The 19586-nt window shown below is 39.7% G+C and overlaps 1 protein-coding gene across 2 annotated transcripts; it reads right to left on the bottom strand.

The window, feature by feature from the left end:
• Positions 1-7625: 7625 nt before the first annotated feature.
• On the bottom strand, positions 7626-18309 carry LOC145807999 (uncharacterized). Of its 2 annotated transcripts, XM_082907233.1 has the most exons (4): positions 18133-18295; positions 14909-15575; positions 14583-14715; positions 7626-7644 (listed from the first exon to the last, which is right to left on the bottom strand). In XM_082907233.1, the coding sequence occupies exons 2-3, from the start codon at positions 15501-15503 to the stop codon at positions 14612-14614; spliced, it is 699 nt and encodes a 232-aa protein (XP_082763359.1). In that variant the 5' UTR covers positions 15504-15575; positions 18133-18295; the 3' UTR covers positions 7626-7644; positions 14583-14611. The 2 variants fall into 2 exon arrangements, with proteins under 2 accessions (XP_082763359.1, XP_082763360.1); XM_082907234.1 differs by lacking the exon at positions 7626-7644 and having other exon boundaries at positions 14278-14715; positions 18133-18309.
• Positions 18310-19586: the final 1277 nt, after the last annotated feature.

Below are 19586 nucleotides of genomic sequence, written 5' to 3'. Positions count from 1 at the left end.
CAGGTTGGCAAAGTCCTCCTCTACGGCTGTCAGATCATTTGCCCCTAGCCCAGATCCATCCCCTCGGATCATGCACAGCTCTCCTGTCTCTGGCAATTCTATACCTAGCCCAATTCGGCTCGTTGATAGGATGTACTCGCTTGGATCATAGGCTCCCCCAGCAAAACTCTGTCCAGTCCCAGATTCAACAATCTCATTCTCTCCCGAAATCTGCCCTGCCCCATCTTCGACGGTCACCACCGTCGGCTCTGGTTGGGTTTTGGAGATATCCACCATGCACAAGAAGTCAGTGCAATCGGGGAGGAACACCTCCGGCTTGGGTAGGTGGGATGGGGTGATATAGATACTAGGATCGTAAGATGCGACCCCAGTTTGGATAAAATTGATTCTGTTGGGAGGGGGAGCTTGGTTATGTGGTGGGAGAGGGTTGGTTGTGACATTGGGTTTATCGGGAGGCGCGATCACCTGTTTGTCGATAAGATCTTGGATCTCATGACGCAATCTGAAACAACGGTCGGTGTCGTGACCGTGTTGTTGGTGATACGCGCAGTACTTTGCTGGGTCATGAGAGGGAGGGAGTGGATTCGGTAGTGGCTTCGGCTCCAGGGGTTTCAAATGCTTTTTCCTGATCAATACCCCTAGAGCTTTAGACAGGGGCATATATAATGGGGTGAAGGTTTTTTGGCCTCGAGGTTGGAATCTGGTGGTTTGTGTGTTGCTTCCGGACGCACCGGAGAAGGGTGTGGCAGCCATGGGCCTTGGAGGGGGAGGGGGAGTGGTGGTGACCATACTGACTTCCGAGGCTCTTGTATTTACAGCGCCACTCGGGCCCGCATTGTTGTTACGGTTGAAAGTCCTCCTCGGTTGTTCCCTGTCGTGGTCAAACAGACCTTGTTTCATTGCATCTTCGATTTGCACCCCCATCTCGTGTAAATCTGAGAAAGTAGGAAAGGGGATTACAATCATTCTCTGCATCAACTTTGGGTGGAGATTGCGCACAATCATCCGGATTTGGTCCTTATCCGTGGGCCTTAGAGTCATCATTGACACCTTTGCCCTCCATCGGATTACAAAATCCGAGAAAGTTTCCTTGGGCTTTTGCCTTGTCGTTTCAAGATCACGAGTTGTAATCTCGATCTGAGTGTTGTACGAATATTGCGCGACAAAGGCCTCAGCCATTTCATCCCAATTCTTCTTCACTTCATCCTCTAACTTTGCGTACCAGTGGGCGGCCACACCCGACAGGGTTCGGCTGAATAATGAAAGCTTCTGTGGTCGCGTTAGGCCCATTGGCCGCAAGATGTCTGAGAACAGTCGGAGATGGACCATGGGGTCCCCGGACCCGTCAAAGCGGTCAATTTGAGGCATTTTGAACCTATCGGGCAATGTTACGGCCACGTCGGTATATCCATCCTCGATATCCGGGATAGCCTTGACCCCTTGGGATTTCTTGAAGAGCTTCTCAAGTTTGCTCAATTTCAGAGCTGTATGATCAACCTCGAACTCGAAGGGAGAGTCCGGGTGATTGGGTGTATGGACCTTGGACAGTTGTGGCGGAAGCGGGGGCGGAGCTGGCCCCGTTGGAAAATTCGTGTCCTCTTGTAAGTTTTGGAGATTTGGCACGGCGTTCTGGGTGTTTGGTGGAGCGTTCTGAACAGTAGGCGTTTGCTCAGGTAATGGAGCCCCTGCCGGAGGAGGAATTTGGTGTGAAGCAGATGCCGCATTCTGCTGTTGCAGTCTGGTGATTAGTTCGGCCTATTGGGCCATGATCGCGGCCTGCTGTTTGGAGAACTCCGTTTGTCGGGCTGCATCATCATGCATCTGTCTCATGCTCTCCTGCATCTGGCGCATTAGAGCCTCCATCCCTGATGTATTTTGTTGATCCATCTGTCTAACTGGTATGTCTATTTCTACAGCAGTAATTGAGACCTCAGTCCTATAGTCCTCTGATGAAGTAACCCACTGCTCTGACAACCTCTGTTCTGACACACTGCGCTTTTTCGGCTTTCTTTTGGTAACGGGGGGTAGAGAATGGAACACTGGCTGTTCGTCGATTAGATCCTCAGATCGATTGAGTCGACGACCTCGTGTCCGAAGTGCTTGGGGAATGCCTGCTGGGTTGGAAGCAATTGTGTTAGAACTGACCTAGCAAAAGATAAATAAAGCGAAAAGGAAATAAATAAACAGATAAACGGACAGCATAACAGCTTAAAATAAAATGCATGACACACAGCTGGGCATAACAACACACAGTCAATAAGCTGAATACACACTGTCCTCAAACACTGATTATTATCCCTGTATCACTGTCCCCTAAAACAGAATATGATACCCGCAGATAACTAATTCTCAAATACTGGCTGATGCCCGTAGGCCTGATACCCATAATACTGAACTGATGCCCGCAGGCCTGATGCCCAAACTCATGTACTGAACTGATGCCCGCAGGCCTGATACTGACAATACTGAACTGATGCCCGCAGGCCTGATGCCCAAACTCATATACTGATACATGCATTCCTGTAGAGACGCACTCTAAAGCACGTAACAGATAAGTGAGAGCCAAAACACCCCTATGTTGGGGTAGGGTTTCCCTGTCCTATTTTGTCAGGAGCTAGGGTTTCACTACGCATACAGCGGTTTCAAACAACCTATAAACGGGTAAGCAACCTGTCCTAGTTTGGAATGGTCACTATGGATCCGAATATGCACTAGGTCGAATGGTCAAAGAGGGTGCCCCGGTAAAATCGGGGTTTGTGTTCCCATACTGGCAGAGCCCACAACCGGTCAGCCTTATGGTCATGCCTTGACAAGACAAGCCTCCGGCAAACCGTTCAGGAATAGCAGATGGCAAACACGGTGTCCTAAGCGCACCAATGCAAATGCAATGCAAAGAATCACACAAGTGTAGTCAAAAACAGATATCACGAGTTCGAGTCAAGTTCTCCAAATCCCCAGTGGAGTCGCCAGAAACTGTAACAAGCCCGCGGGGGACCTCGCTACAGCTCGGACTCGATTTGTGTCACGGTTCTAAATCTGAACCAAAGAGTCCAAATCCGGCAAATCGTTTTGAGAAAAAACAGATTTTTGAAAGAAGTGCCAAACATGGACTGCTTTGCCAGATACAGAGTCGCCACCTAAATGTTTTTTAATGGGAAATTTAGGAAACCCTGACTCGGTGCCAAAGGCCACGTGTCCGTCATCACCAAAGTTGCCTCGGCTCGGGAACTTGGGTACGATTGGGGAAGGTCACTTCGTGAGCACCCCGCTCGCCCGATCAAAGATCGGCCTCTACTAATCATGATATCTATTTTTGAAAACATTGTGTGTTCTTATTCCGGTTATTAGCCTAGGTTACTATGTGATGCGTGCAGCATACAAGTATAGATCGGGTCGCCCGAATTGGAACAGAACATTTTATGTTTGCTTTTTTGGAAGATGGTTTGCTACTCGCAAGTAGGCTTAAAATGCAGATTTTGCCACTCTCAAGTGGGCTTAGAAAAGATGGTTTGGCCACTATCTAGTGGGCTTTAAAACTAACAGTTGATGATTTATTCCAATCCAAGTAACCCAACCTTCACCCATAGGCATTCAGGCAGTTGTATCACATAAGCAATTAGCCTCATGGTAAGCATGCTATTCATGGCAGTCACTCACACGCATGCAAGGATGCTAAAGCATAAAACTTACCGAGTACTCCAAGCCAAAACAGAAACTTATTAGAAATCATGCATGATTCCTAAGTATACAGAAATGCCTAATGCAACACACGCAAAAATGCAAACTATAGCAGGCTTGGCTATTCAAAACATGGTGTATGAGATGCTACAACTATCAAGTATTCAACTTTAGAATTGAAATACAATGCAGTTAGTATGGTGCGCCGAGCCCGGTGCATGCAATACAGATGAATGATGCAAACATGCTGTCATACTGTATGCTAATTGAAATATGCCCTAATCTAACCATCATAAGCAGATAAGTAAAAGAGAAGAAAGACGTGGGGTTGGAAGACATACATCACACTCACGCACACTTATTACAGTATTGCCCTCGCGCAGAGGGTCCAAATAAATATACAGGCCCGAATAAAAGAATATTACAGTCCAAATATTATACAAATTCCTAATTAATTATCAAATTAACTAAGAAAACTGTAAAACTGGCATGCAAGCCAGGGACTGCCTTGCTTCTGATGAATGATGCATGTCCGGGTTGTCTTGCGCGGAAATCCACCGGGATGCCCCGATTAGCCTCTGTCTAGCAGTTTATTCTTGGAAAGCACGCCGAGCCCCGGAAGACTGCTGATTCCTGATTTTGCTGCAACAGAGAGCAGGAAAGGGGCATAGCAGTGTATTTTCACAAATATATGCATGCCTCGATCCTCGTGCCACCAATCACGCATACCGAGGCATGATGGCCGAGGAGTCGAATTGCACAACTCAATATAGAATGAATGCACATGAAAACACAACAAGACCTAACTCCATCATGGATGATCCGGAGTGTCGGTGATTGGGGAATTGAGACACATTTCGTCACTCGGAGTACGAAATGCACCTCGTTTCCCGTGCCCGGGCTAACTCCTATTCCGAACACGATACAATATGCATGACATGCATGAAATGCAACTAAGATACAATCCTAACATACACAATGCTATGGAATGACATGCCTCGAAATGCGTGCACACGGGCACACAAATCGAGAAAATGACAGAATGCGATCTAAGATACAACCTAGTATGCACTATGCTGTAAAGATGAGATGCCTCGAAATGCGTGCACATGGGCACGCAAATCGAGGCAATGGCATATGCAATGCAATGGCATGGAAATGGCATATAGAATGCAACATGGACTTATACTAACATGAGAGAGACTCAGCCACACTCACATAAAGATGCCGGTGAATGAAAATGAAGTGCCTCGAAATGCGTGCACACGGGCACGCAAACCGAGGCAATGGCATATGCAATGCAATTGACATGAAAATATGATATGGGCTTATACCAACATAAGAGAGCCTCAGCCACACTCACATAGGATGCCGGTGAATGAAAATGAAGTGCCTCGAAATGCGTACACACGGGCACGCAAACTGAGGCAATGGCATATGCAATGCAATTGACATGAAAATATGATATGGGCTTATACCAACATGAGAGAGCCTCAGCCACACTCACATAGGATGCCGGTGAATGAAAATGAAGTGCCTTGAAATGCGTGCACACGGGCACGCAAACCGAGGCAATGGTATATGCAATGCAAATGCATGGAAAACATGATATGCAAACATGTTAATGGATTTTCAGCAATGAAATGTGGGGGAAAACAGCCCCGAAATGAGGCGATAACACACCCGATGCATGGAATCTCTCCCGAAATGCAAATCAGGCGCATAGAATGAACTACAGCTATACAAAGCATGCATAATTGGTACAAGGCAGCCTTAAAATAAGCATTTTTACAGTACAAATCATGGCCAAACAGCAAGCAAAGATAGGGCAACAATGGCATGCAAAAATGGGGGCCAAGAGAGGGCAATGAAACAAGTGGTATATGCAAAGCCCAAACTGAAAAATTCCCTTCTACAACATTGATGAGGGACCAAAAATAAGCATATTTACAGAACTGTAAAAATCCCAAAAACAAATATAGATATGGCTAAGCTCTTATGCAAGAAAACGGGCCAAAAGGTGGCCAAAGAGGCAAGTTGTATATGCAAAGCCCAAACTGAAAAATTCCCTTCTACAACATTGAAGAGGGACCAAAAATATGCATATTTACAGAACTGTAAAAAAACCCAAAACAGTATACAAACATGCTAGAAATGCAATGCAAAATGAGGCTCAAAAGAGGCTATAACATGAAGTATACAAAATATTCATCAAACAGCCAAAGACCCTTAATGAAATATGAAGAATGGGCCAAAATAAGACTATTTTTAGTACTGTAAAAAGGCCAAAAACTGAAGCACAATAGGCTGCCAAAGCTTGCAAGAAAATAGCATTTAAGGAAGACATTGAAGCAAGTGCAAGATGGGGGGCTCAAACAGGGTTGAGCCCTTAAGAAAAAGTGAAAAAGGGCTCAAAAGAAGGCCACTTTCAGTTTTGGTCGGAGCTCAAATATACAAGAAAGAGAGGCTAAGAAATGTTGCAAAAATGAGCTAGAAAAGAGGGAAAGTGAACTTACCCTTGAAGACTTGACTTTGGTTGCCTCTTGGCTTGAGTTTGTGGCTCCTTAGGCCTTGGAGAACACCTTCAATCTTCTGGAATGGAGGATGGAAGGGTGGGGGGTGGTGGTGTAGAAGGAATGGTGGTGTAGGACTTGGAAGTTTTTCAAGGAAATGAGAGAGATGAAGAGGGATTCTTGTATTCAAGCTTGAAGAGCAAATTTTCTAACCCCTAAACTCTATGTTGCCTGCTGATTATATGGACAAAAAAGGGGGAGTAGAGGAGGGGCAAAGGTGGGGAAAAATTAGGCAAGTTTTCCCCTACAAAATATCCCCCGGATTGGGATATTTTCTGGGGGAAACAGCTATACAGTTGTAAAGTGGATGTTGTAAGGATCATGGCCGGCTGGTTTTTGGAGCTCCAGGTGGCCGGCCGGCCACCTCCCCTAGCCGGCCGGCTAGGGGTCAAAAGGGTCAAGTTGAAATAGTGGCCGGCCACCACTTTTTAGGGTCCTCCTATGTGTGTACAACACAACCCTATGGTTTAAAATTCAAGAAAAAGGGCCTAGGCTGTTCAACATTAGCCCGGAAGGAGGGGTTCAAAAGGGTCAAGCAACATTACTGGCCGGCCACTAACTTTTAGGATCCTCCCAAGTGTGTATATTACAAATATGTGGTCCAAAGTTTAAGAAAGTGGCCCCAAGGTGTTCAACATTAGCCCGGAAGTGTGAAAAACGGGCATCGGAGGGCGTCGGAGGATATATAACTGGTTGCTGCAACAATTACTGGCCTCCCACCCTTCTACAGCCTTCCCAGTGATGAAACAGAGGTACCTGCCAAAAATGAACGAAAACCGTTGCAAAACGAATGTTCGGGGGCCAAAACGCGCAGTTCGGGGTCCCGAAAAATGGGCTGTTAAGCACCGAAAGTGGCATTCGGCCACGAAGTGGGTTTCTCAGACCTCAGTGTCCCTCAAAAGGGAGTAAATAAGAGGTATGCCAAAAACCGGGGCAAACGGAGATGGTTAGGCGGTCCCGAACCGAGGCACACGACCAACGATTCCGAAAAACCGGAAACCGGACTCCAAAATGGGCAAAATGGCCTACGGCCATGAAATGTAGCCCACGGCCACTGAGAGATGGTCTACGGGACCTCTCCCTCCCCTCAGGAAAAGAAACAGAGAAAACCGAGCCTGGTTCGCAAACCGAGGCAAAGCGCAAAAGAGGGTTCGGAAGTCCGGAGGTAGGGCTCACGGCCGCGACTCTGAAACTTCTGAACGAGCACATTATGTAATATCACCAAGCGCTCAATCGGTGACGTCTGAGTCTTAAGGTCGGTCAAAAATGGGGTGTCTACAACAAGGTACAATGAAATACAACTAAGAAGCATAATCTTCAAGATGCTGCAAAAGTACAAAATCCAAAACAAGTGGCAAGTACATCTAGGCGTCACCGCCGTCCTGCTCGTCACCTACATATATATAGAGAGGGGTGAGTTTGGATACTCAGTGAATGGTATAAATAATAAAGGGGTCTACATGAATGTTATCCGAAATCTTTATCAAATCAAAGCATAACACATCTTGTACAAAACCCAAGGGCAAATCAAGTTTATCTAACAAATCTTTCAAGTCTAGACAATTAAAGTCTTTCAAGGCTTTCAAGTTCCAAGGGATGACATTAACAAAGGTTGTGCTACAAATGCTTATAGTCCCCTAGCACGTACGGACTTTTCAAGATTGTGCTACAAATGCTTATAGTTCCCTAGCACGTACGGACTTTTCAAGATTGTCAACCAAGGCTAATACTTGATACACAAAATAGGGATAGTCATTCATGCTTAACAAATACTTTTCCCAAAACAAGCAAGGAAAAACTTTATCAAAACTTAATAACATAGTTTTATTAAAAATACCACTCACCTCGTTCTTCAACGTCGGGGTCAAGCGAGAATCCAAGTCCTATAAACACATGGCAAGGTCTATTGAATGCACTTTCAAACAAGCTTTACATGGATGCAAATGTTCTCGGCATCCCTTCAAAACTAAGTCAAACCAAGACAAAACACTGTTTCTTCTCTCGGGAAAACATGCTGGGTACCAACCAGGCTATTGCCGAGGTCCCACACCTTCTTGCTGAGGTGTGGTCCCGGTGGCCACGCTCAAGGAAATGAAGTCGGGAAAATCTGGGTTTCCCTCTGTTGAAGAACATGAAACACATGAATGTTCAATCTTAACTTGTTACTACGAAATCTAGAACTTTATGCTATGAATTTAAAAACATGAACCTGGGTACTCATACACGAAGATCTTACGCAAACAAACACAAAAGCATGAATTTTAATGCAAACTTTCGGATCAAACAAGGCTTTCATTCAAGAACATATGAATACTACTTTCTCTTTCTAAAACCAGACTTTCAATCAATGCATGGCTTGCAAATCAGGTTCGATCATGCAATGCAGCTAGATGATTAACAAGAACAACAAGAGTAGGTCAAGAATCTAACCTTAATACACGAGTTTAATGGTTAGATCTCTAAGAATCAAGCTCGAAGATCCACTCCTTCACTCTAAATCTCCTTCTTCCTTTTAGAGCTTCTCTCTCTCAAGGCAAGGATATGATACAAAATGATAGGTTCTACTCACTGCCGGCTGATTTAACATTCAGCTCGGACACGTGGCAACGGCTGGTTGGTTCTCCCCGAAAAGGTGGCTGACAGACCAGACAAAGTATGGTGAAAGGGTGTTTAACAAGTATAGCAACATGGCATTCTGACAAGGTACTGACATCGGGTGAAAAACATCGGCTCCGGTAGGTGAGGTATCTATGATCCCGGCTGGGACGGACAACACTTGACCTAGCTGTGCCACACCTCGGCCTAGATGTGCCACACCTCGGTCTAGGTCGCACCAATCTGGAACAAGATCACTTGGGTTCAAGGATAACATCTTGACCTAGATGATACACTTCTCGGCCTTGATGATACACCTCGGCCTAGAAAATGACATCTCGGCCAATATGCCGAGACGAAGGTAGAGGTCAACCAAAGTGGTTTCAAGACGGTTCTAGCTTTAAGGTGACCTCGGCTAGACTCACTAGAAAGAACAAGACTCAACAAGTAAATTTCACATAAGTACAAACCAAGACAAAATCTCATTCTAGTTAAGACAAGTCAAGAAAATTTACTACTGCAACTTAGCAAAACAAGATTATACAAATGCTCATGCCCGAGGCTAAGGTGAGGAATGAGGGTCACTACAACAACGGCTATAAATTCAAATGATTACAACGACTATAAACGGGTATAAATTCAAATGAATACAATGGCTATAAACGACTATAATTTTCATTATATATACTAAAGCCTCTAATGTAAATAAGTTACAAAAAAACCTGAAAATATTTTTTGATCTATAATTACTCACATTTATTCTCAGAAATTATACACTGAGCCTTATAGCTTTATGTCCATCTTTCCTGTGTGAGGTTTACAGAAAAATCAAAACTTCATTTTATATATCTATCTTTGAGAGATATTTATTATAAACTTTCTTTTAAAGCAAAAATATCATTTCATTTTGTAAAAGTGTTGCAAACACTGTGTTCTTGAAATCTTGAGAGTGATTGTGAATCACCTAAAATTTGCAAGGGTTTAGGCTTGTGAAGTATGTGTAAAATCCGTGGAGGATTGCTCCATTTGTAAAGAGGTTGCTAGCACCCTTGTGAAGTTAGAAGATAGTGGAAAATCTCAAGTGAAGCTTGAGGAGTGGATGTAGGCCGAGTTGAAACCGAACCACTATGAATTTGTTTGCCTCTCTTTCTCTTATCTCTTTATTTTATTTTAAATTGCCATAACTATATTTCACATTTTTACTGTGCTAAAATCATTAATTAATATAGTTGTCAAGACACTTCTTTTAATTATTTTTATTTTATTAATTATATTTATCTATTGTGCTCGTCATAATTTTTATTAGGGTATTATTAATTTTAATTGTAAAAACATAATTCACCCCCCTCTTAGGTTGTCTTTTGGGTAACAGTTTTCCACATAAGGTGCGCTAAAACCTAGTAGAGATACTTTAACACAATGTATGGAACTTAGCAAAGTTATAACGTGAATGCACATGGCCATTTGTCAAACATTATACTTTTCCATCTCAAAATAATGCAACGCCTTTATCAATATATTTCAATTCATGAAAATATACCTTTATGTCAGAAAATAGGACAGTGGATACAAAACATTGAGAATCTCTAGGTACGTGTCTGCCAATAGGCTATACAAGCACTACCAAAGCCATTTTATCAGTACTAATCGAAAGGATTGCCACCTAACCGCGCAAGTTTCTAGACTTTCACCATGGACACACAGGCCAACATAATAACCACAATTACACCCCCTAACTAGATTCACCTAGGTGTACACCCATTTTTCTAAAAAACAATACATTTTCAATTTTCAAGTATGAAGCAATTCTCAATGCAAGATGTATGAGAAATTATTTTCAATTTAACCTAATTCTCATGCAATTTCTATAACAATCAAAGTTATCCTCCACCAATAGTCTAAAATAGATATTTATACTCAACAAATAATTTTTCCAACAATAGATAAAATCTCAAAATTTCAAAATGAGAGTCGTAATAAATATCCAACTCCACTCTCATCATCAGCAGATACCCTTTTTTATATCCTTTCAAAATCCAACATTATTTCATTTTCCTTTATAAACCAACATCAATGATTTATCAACAAAACCTTCTTTATTTTCAAAATCACATTTGAAAGGGAAGTTTCCAACACAATCCAACAATATATACACATCCACAGTCCTTTTCAAAAATTTATTTGAAAAATCCCTCTTTTACTTTTCAACACCAAACCCTAGGTTTAACTCAAAACCCCCAAATCACCCAACACTTTACTAAAAGCAAATAACTAAGCTAAGAAACATACAAGAGATTGAAGAAATGTCTACCTTAAGAGTAGAAGAGGAAAAGAGCAAGAGTGAAACCTTGACGGAGTCGAAAATGAGATCCTCTCCGATTAGAATGAAACTTTCTACGAGCTCTACATTTTTCTCCAAGGAGCAATGGTGGAGAAATCAACGGATGATGAAGTATTTGAGGTTTTAAGCAAAAACTAGAGAGAGAGTAAATAAATTAGGGTTTAAGAGGTTTTAGAGAGAGAGAGGAAATGAAAAAAAATGATTCAAAAACCCTTTTCCCGAACTGATATATGTGCAGACTGCTCAAGCGACTAAAACACCGCTTGAGTGTCAAACACAATAAGTGATACCGCTCGAGTGACCAAAACACCGCTTGAGCTCATGATGACTCATTTCCAGAAGTTTTGCAGACATAAGAAGTCCGCTTGAGCGCAAGAAAGATTGCTCGAGTGAAGATCACCCTACTTCCAGAAGTTTTGCAGATCTGTAAAATACTGAAAGATCTTAAAACCGCTCGAGCGACCAAAACACCGCTCAAGTGAACAAGCAAAAAACATAACAACAACTCTTTTGAAAAACTAACTCTCACCATGTATCAAATGACCAACAACTCAACTCAACTACTAATAAGATGACAAAGAATATGAACAACAATGAGAAGTACATAATCCTGGATCTAAGAGCATGAAATGGGTCGAGTCTAAACCGGAACCGTTATAACTTCTTTCAACAACCACCTTCGACCACTACGTCCCGCAGTCGACAACAACCTTTGGCCATGAATATCCATCGCCTATTAGTGGTATCCACCTTCAATCACCACCTCTTGTCAAAAACCAACTTTAGTACCATCTCTTACCAAAAACTAACTTAGGTCATCTCCTTCAACTATTCACCTCCATCTCCAACCATCAAAGAGGTGGTTCAAAGAGCAATTTAGTACAAGAAAGATCAAAGAGAGAAAAATCGGTAGAGAGAGAGATAGAAATGGGTTGTTTAAAGGGATGAGTGCTTTGTTTGTGAGATAGAGAGAAGATGCTAATGATGAGTTGGCTCACTATGTTAGCTTAAGATAGGGATACAATTGCCATTTTAGAAATTCAATTGTTGACTTCGACAAATTCTGTTAATTGAACCAACGATTGAGTAACCAAAGGGATAACTTGAAATGTGATTGCAAACCTCAATGAAGGATTCTATCCTCCATCCTTCTTTGCTCTTTGTAACCATCATCATCCCATCTTCTCTCTGTTGCCTCTATTATCTCATCCTTACCTTCGTAGCCCCCTCCACTGCCACTCTTAGCCCTCTTTCATCTTCTTTCTTTCATCATCTTCTTCAAATCCTAGATCTGGAAAAACTCTCTCTCTCTCTCTCTCTCTCTCTCTCTCTCTCTACGTCTGTGTGTGTGTGCAAGATTATAAGGGTGAAGGCTACGATAGTGGTAGATATAAGGACAAAAAGTGGTGGGACAACGGGATTAGGGAGCTATGACAGTGGCTAGAGAGGAAGGGTTTCAATGGTAGGGGATTGGAGGTCACTCTAGTAGAGTGGTGCTAGACGTTGGTGGTGGTGGAGGAGGAGGAAAGGGCTTCATAGTATCACTTGACACTGCCATCATCACCATGACGATGGTGGTGACTAGTGGTGTGTAGAAGTGTATACTAAAAGATCAAGTCTTAAAATATTGTCCAAAGAAAATAATTTAGTTGAAGGACACAAATGTAATTTAAAATTTAAAAAAACAAAACAAAACAAAAAGATGGTGTGAGAATAGTTGGGTGCAAATAAAGCAGTCCACAAAATAGATGGGGTGAGTGAGATTGTAACCACGCGCTTAAGAAGAAGGAATGCCTAAGACCATTATGCCAGTCCTCACAATGCTGTGGCCAAGCTGTGGGATTATATAATATAATAATAATAATAATAGACATGTGAATAATATATTATTAAGGTCTACGGTCTGACGTAGAGTTTGTATCCGCACCAATGTTGCTCCTTCCTATCCTACTCAATGCACTCTCATTCGCTCATCACTTCAATTTATTGAAATAAAATATTTATGAATTCTAATCAAACACTTCTAATTCATCATTAACGATGTAAAATAAACTTCAGAGATATATTAGAAAATATAACACCACTCTTAGTAAACTGACACTAACACAATTAATTAATTAATTAAATACAAGGTTAATATATATATATATATATATATATATATTACATGAAATTGAGAGAGAGTGAGAGAGAGATTGATTTACGATAGGAGATAACTGGACAATACCCAAACAAGTGGATGACTTAAGCCTGCAGGCCCAGATCCCCTTTCACTACAAGCCCTCTAATTTGAAGCTCCATATTTAAATAAGCATGATGTAGAAAAGTTGTAGATCTCTTGAAAACAACAAAATGGATACATGGGTGAGCAATTTAAATACTTACACACAGGACTAGGGCACCAGCTTGACTGAGTTTTCATTTTATGTTTTATATTCTCGTTTTCTCAAAAAACACAACTGTGATTGGTACCCCCAGTTTTCTCCACCCCCACCACCCCCATACACACGTGAGACTTGATTATTGGACTTGATTATTGGAAGAAGAAAAAAAAACAAAAAAAAATTGTGGCTAATCAAACCCCACTGGGATCCTGGGGGTCACCCCCAGTGGGGGTCTGAAACATTGTGCAAAACCCAATTTGCTTGGCAAAATGTTTCCAAAAAACTGTTTTTTAACAAATTTTCTGAAAGCAACTCACTTATTAAGTAACACCAAAAAGCAGTTTTCATTTCGAAAAATATTTTTGCACAAAAATCAAAACATGAAAATTATGGCTTTTCTATTTTATTTTTATTTTTATTTTTTTAAACTTTCATGTTTTGTTTTCCAAAAACACGAAAAAAGTGAAAACATAACCAAACAGTAAATCTGACATACAGATTCCTATTTTACATGCTCAAGTCTGACAATGGTAACTCAAGGAAGAATTATGCAAAAACAAGCAAATTGTAGTGATTGAAATAACTATTGATCACCTTCTTCGAAAGAATGAACAGCTATAAGTGACAAAAGGGCCAGTCCTAAAAGGCACATATGGCTTGAACTTCAATCGATAACTATAGAAAAAGAAAAGAGATTCTGAAGAAATATACAAAAGGAAAGAGGTGATTATATAAATACAGTGACTATAATAATAGATTTAGCATAAAGGAATATAGAAAGAACAAAGGTGACTATACATACGATCAGAAATTACAGACACAGATTCTAAAGAACACTAACATCTCTTTAATCCTAATGGCACCAGAAAGCAACCATTAATGTTGTGAAAACAACTATTTACATAATATGCAGTTTGGAGGAAGCAAAACAAGACTTCCAAATTTTCAAATCTCCTCCAAAAAACAAATTTGAACCATAATTGATTCAATTGACATAGTCTAGCTGAGTACCTTTTTGTAACTCATGATTAATCTGTCTTTTAAGTTTTCTGCAGATTCCATCCAAACCCAACTAATAGTGATAACTGCCCCGACTGTAATTTCAAAAGGTGTTTTCTGTACGGTATAAGTATGTTCTTGAGACCTGCAATTTAGACATACATAAAAAAGACGAAGCAAAACAACAATTTCATGAACAAGAAAGAACAAAGAATCCATAGCCAACACACACCCCAAAAAAAAAAAAGAAGAAAAAGAAGAAAGGAGAAAACACTAATGCATTAATTGCAATTTAATTCAAAGAACCCTGAAAAACAATGACAGAATGCTATAAGTACCTGAAATGCACATTGTCTTGTAAAGATAAGCAACATGAGCATTCCCTTTTGTAATCATGTGAGGCCTTTCCAAGCACTCAAGAAATGCTAGGTCTGCCTTCAAAAGCTCGGCCTGATCATGAGTGTCATAACCAATGTCATGGCAGTAGCAGCAAAAGTCCAACCAATCAATTGGGCGCTTGTCCCATAGAAGAGACCCTCCATCTTTACCACTTGACCAATTGGGTCCACAGTAATGCCCGTATCGAGGGAACAACTGAGAAAGAAATCCCCTCGCGCCTGTATGCCATGGAACCTTCGAAACGTATGGTCTGAAGCGTATATTGGAATACCCAACGCTAGAGTCAATAACACGACTAGGTCGTGCACGCTTTTTCAATTCCTTGTTAACAACAGATGGCACTTGAATTTTGTCACCAGCATTGATAAACGAAGGAACAAATGCAAGAAGAGACCAACCCCACAACTTGATATTGAAATGAGCTCTTTGTTTAGGTGTTTCCAGAAGTGCAGTTGTGGACATAAAGTTTGTCCCCATGTCTTTGTTTGCATGGGTCCTAAACCAGGGGATATTACTCAGAAACCCAAAATTCATTGTTGATAACACAAGATCCCTCCGATACACACGCTTTGACCAGAAAACATTACTGATTAAGTCGACCTATCACTGTAATCACACATTAATCATGTAGTTGTATCAGGAACAACCACCAATTTCAAAGGATATGCAGAAATAGGATGTCCTTCGATTAAAACAGGCTCAAGGATTTTTATTTATTTATTTATTTTTTCCTTTTTGACACATCTGGCGCAATACTTTCACAATTTTGTCACCAGTCCACAAAATACCAATACACCCATAACCCATTTTCCCCCCCCATTTAAATTAAAAAAACAAATCCTCACAACAGCAATAGAAAAATCAAAGAAGCCAATATTAACGGTGCTGTTTGGTATAACTGTTAAAATAGATTATAGATTATAACTTAACAGATTATAGATTATGACTTTAATCAGAAGCTGTTAATCTGTTTGGTATAACTGTTGGATTATAGATTTAAGTTGCTGAGTAGTGTTTGTTAAATAAGTTGTGAAGTAGCTTTTTCAATTAATTTTTACTTTTTATTATTCACTATTTGTCTACATTTCTCATAAAAAATAATAATAATATTTTATAGTCCATTTGAGTCTTTTTCTATTTTTAAAAAAATAAAAAATAAAAAAATTTAAGAGTATAACCGTGAATTAACATCTCCACAACAGAAGCTGATAATCAGAAGCAAGGGGTGAGCAGCTTCTCAGAATCAGCTTTTTTGACTTAAAATAAGTTATTAGAATCAGAAACTGTTTAAAATAAGTTTAACCAAACATTCCAAAATAACTTTTTAAAAGCCAGAAGCCATAAGTTGGCTCAAAAATGCCCTACCAAACACCCCCAATATATTAATATAGAAAAAAAAGACGAAGGAATATTTCATTCATGTACTGCTACGAAAAAGTTGCCTAAGGTGGTTGCTAATAAATATGGAAATCATAACAGATGAAAATAATCATAAAATTCACTTGTTCAAATCCAAAATAATGACACCCAGGTCTAATAAAATAAACTATCCAAGAAATCGGGGAAATTAAGACTGAATGGGGTTCAAATTAAGGGATATATCACTAGGAAAATTCAAAGTTAACCACTGATGAACACAAGGTGTTACAAACATACAAATTTGAGCCACTTTGGGATTCACTGATACAATAGAGATCGCTATATCAAGAGGGGCAGACTAATTTGGAAAGTCAAGCATGACTTACAATTACAACCACTTCTTTGAAACCCACATATATTATAGACACTTGTACTCTAACAAAAATGATAATTTATAGTCATATACAAGCCCAGAAATTTTTTTTTTTTTTAATTTTTTTTTTTTTACAACAAATTTCATATTTCACCACCAGTCCACAATGTTATAGTCCTATTAACGGACAATTTCCCAATTTGAATAACCAAAAGAAGAAATTCCTTTGAACAAAGAGAATCTATATAGGGGGTAGAGGATCTACTTAAGGTGTTGTTTGGATCTTGCGGAGCCATATTGGGGAAAAATCAAAATTGTGAATCTCAAATTTTGAAGCCAAGATAGTAAATATTACACACACAAATAGGCATATCTGAACTCAAATTATCACTTAACAGGAAAAATAATTAGGGTTTCTACTTTCCCATGTCTATGATTTGGAAGTGGAATGACAATCTGTGAAAAGGTAGGGCATTATCAACTCAAGTAAGCAGGGTTGGTCACTTTCTATATTTACATTTTTAAATTCTTAAAACTCTCTTGAGGAGAAACCTTTCATAGCTCTCTTCAATATCAATTGATACAAAACTCCTAGGTAAAGCTCACTCATGAAAACCAACTTGTAAGGGAAGAGTAAAATTTCAGTATGATGATGTGGTATCACCAACCAACAATAAGCATAAGAGTGAACCCCTCTTTAAATGAATAGCTACCTTGCCACATATAAATGGTAGGGTCAATGGAAATAAGTTATTGGATGGTGATACCGATGACGTAATATCACCGTTACACTTGTTTTTCTTGTAAGGGGAAGGTACCTAAGAGACTTATATTCACATAGCAAGCTCCCACATTACTAATATAGACAAGTTAGGATCATAACATACCACTACATCCTGAAACCGATGACCATGACAACCCACTCTATCGACATTGACCCAATAGTAGTCCTTTCTGGCAACTTCACTCACTTATCAGAATTCAACATAACCAACCTAAAAGTTGCCCCCTCCGCTGCTCGAATCACAAAGTCTTTACCCATCTTATCCCATACTAGCATATGTTGTATCTAATTCCATACTCAACATGGCGACTAACTAATAAAGAATGATACAAATCTCACTTGATCCATGTCATGCAAGTTACAGTCAATTTTTTTTTTTTTTTTTTTTAACTGCTCTCCACTGCACTTTAACAAACAATTTTGTGAACCCTCAAAACTAATATTAGAAAATGCTTCTAGAGATTTCCCCCCTTTTTTTTTCTGTGCAACCAAACAGAAGATATGAGAAGCTAACACAGCATGAGTGTAGAATTCAACAATTGTAAGCGATAAAACTGAGAGTAGAGAACACAATTCAGTAGTACAAGTAATAAAACTTGAATTGAATTGAAGATGAACTCAGAAAGCCCTAATTTTGGACAACATACCTGAGAGTATTCATTCATCAATAGGAAGTAGAGAGAGAAAGAGAAGGGTTTATGGAGGGGAGGAGGGTCGTGGTGGTCTGTCCGTCCGTGGTTTGGTGTCGTGTGGTTTGGTTTGATTCTTCGGTGATTCCGTCTCACAAATTATTAGTCGACACCTGTTATTTAGTTGGACATCCTGAGATTGGCCCCTTTTTATTTTATTTTATTTTATTTTTTTCAGTTACCAAGATTTTTTTGATTACTACTATCCAAAAAAATAAAAAGATTTTTGTGATTACTATTTTTTTTAAATAGAGAAAATTAGTGATAAATTCAATAAGGTACTAAGTTTAGTGGATATTTTTTTTATTAGTGAGACTTTTGTAAAATAATTTAGTGAGAAATTCTTTTGTTATTTTGAGAGAACATTTTGTTTCTAGACCTTGTCTGGGGTATCTTAAAAAAGTCAAAAAGTCACTATCTTATTTAAATCATATCATCACATTACCTTTCTACCACATCACTTCAAATCCAACTCATACCCAACTCATATTCACAAAAAGTCAAAAAGTACACTTATTTAGATCATCCCAAACCACCCTTATTTTTTTTTTTTTTTATTATCTATTCAAATTTATATCAATCTGTTCAACTTTTTTTCTTTATCTATTGAAATATTGTTGGCTACATATTTTGTATAAGCCAATTACAATTCAACGCGTGGCAAAATAAGGGCAATACAGGAAGACTATTTAAGTTTTCGATCGTGATTGTACATGTGACAGTTAGTATTGGTTCTTACAAGATCTGCGTAGTACTGGATCAGCAAAAAGATGTAAAGTGATGTGGCTTCAACGGTTACTCACATTTAAATTCAAAATCAGGAGGGAAACCTAACTGCAAGTGATAGCATAGTGAAGCTAACTATAAGGCAACATGATCAACGATCATGGAGGAACGATTCGACGTTTAGAAATGCAGTTCGATGGTCATCCTTGAGAAGTATAAATGGCAGAGAAGGCCCCAGAAAAAAACCCCAGACTCAGATCCAAAAAACTAATTTTATTCTACTTTATTTCCTTTCCAATTTTACATTTCCTATTCTTTACATTTCTGTACTTTAATTCCTGCACTGCACTTCGTTCATAAGAGTAGTTTCAAGTAGATTGTTGCTGTAAACTTCTACAAGGCTGAATTGGATCATTGTAAGTCTTTCATTTTAATGAAATGCTTCAATTATTCTTCATTTGATTGTTGTTTACTTGATTCTCCTAAATCAAGCCACCAGTAAAATTCCTCTTCATTGAGGCTGAAAGAACTAAAACACAATCGTCTGATAATTGGTTGGCGATTAATTTTTTGTAAGGACTGATTGATCCTTGCTGGCACGTTCATAATTACAATAACAACTTTCGAAAGCCAAAAAGCCAACATATATTTTTGGCATGCCCGGTGGGGCACATTCTTTGGATAAC

This window comes from Camellia sinensis, chromosome 14, assembly GCF_055761805.1.
Source record: "Camellia sinensis isolate YWXY chromosome 14, ASM5576180v1, whole genome shotgun sequence".
Taxonomy (NCBI): Eukaryota; Viridiplantae; Streptophyta; class Magnoliopsida; order Ericales; family Theaceae; genus Camellia; species Camellia sinensis.
This window is presented reverse-complemented; position numbering and strand designations above follow the sequence as displayed.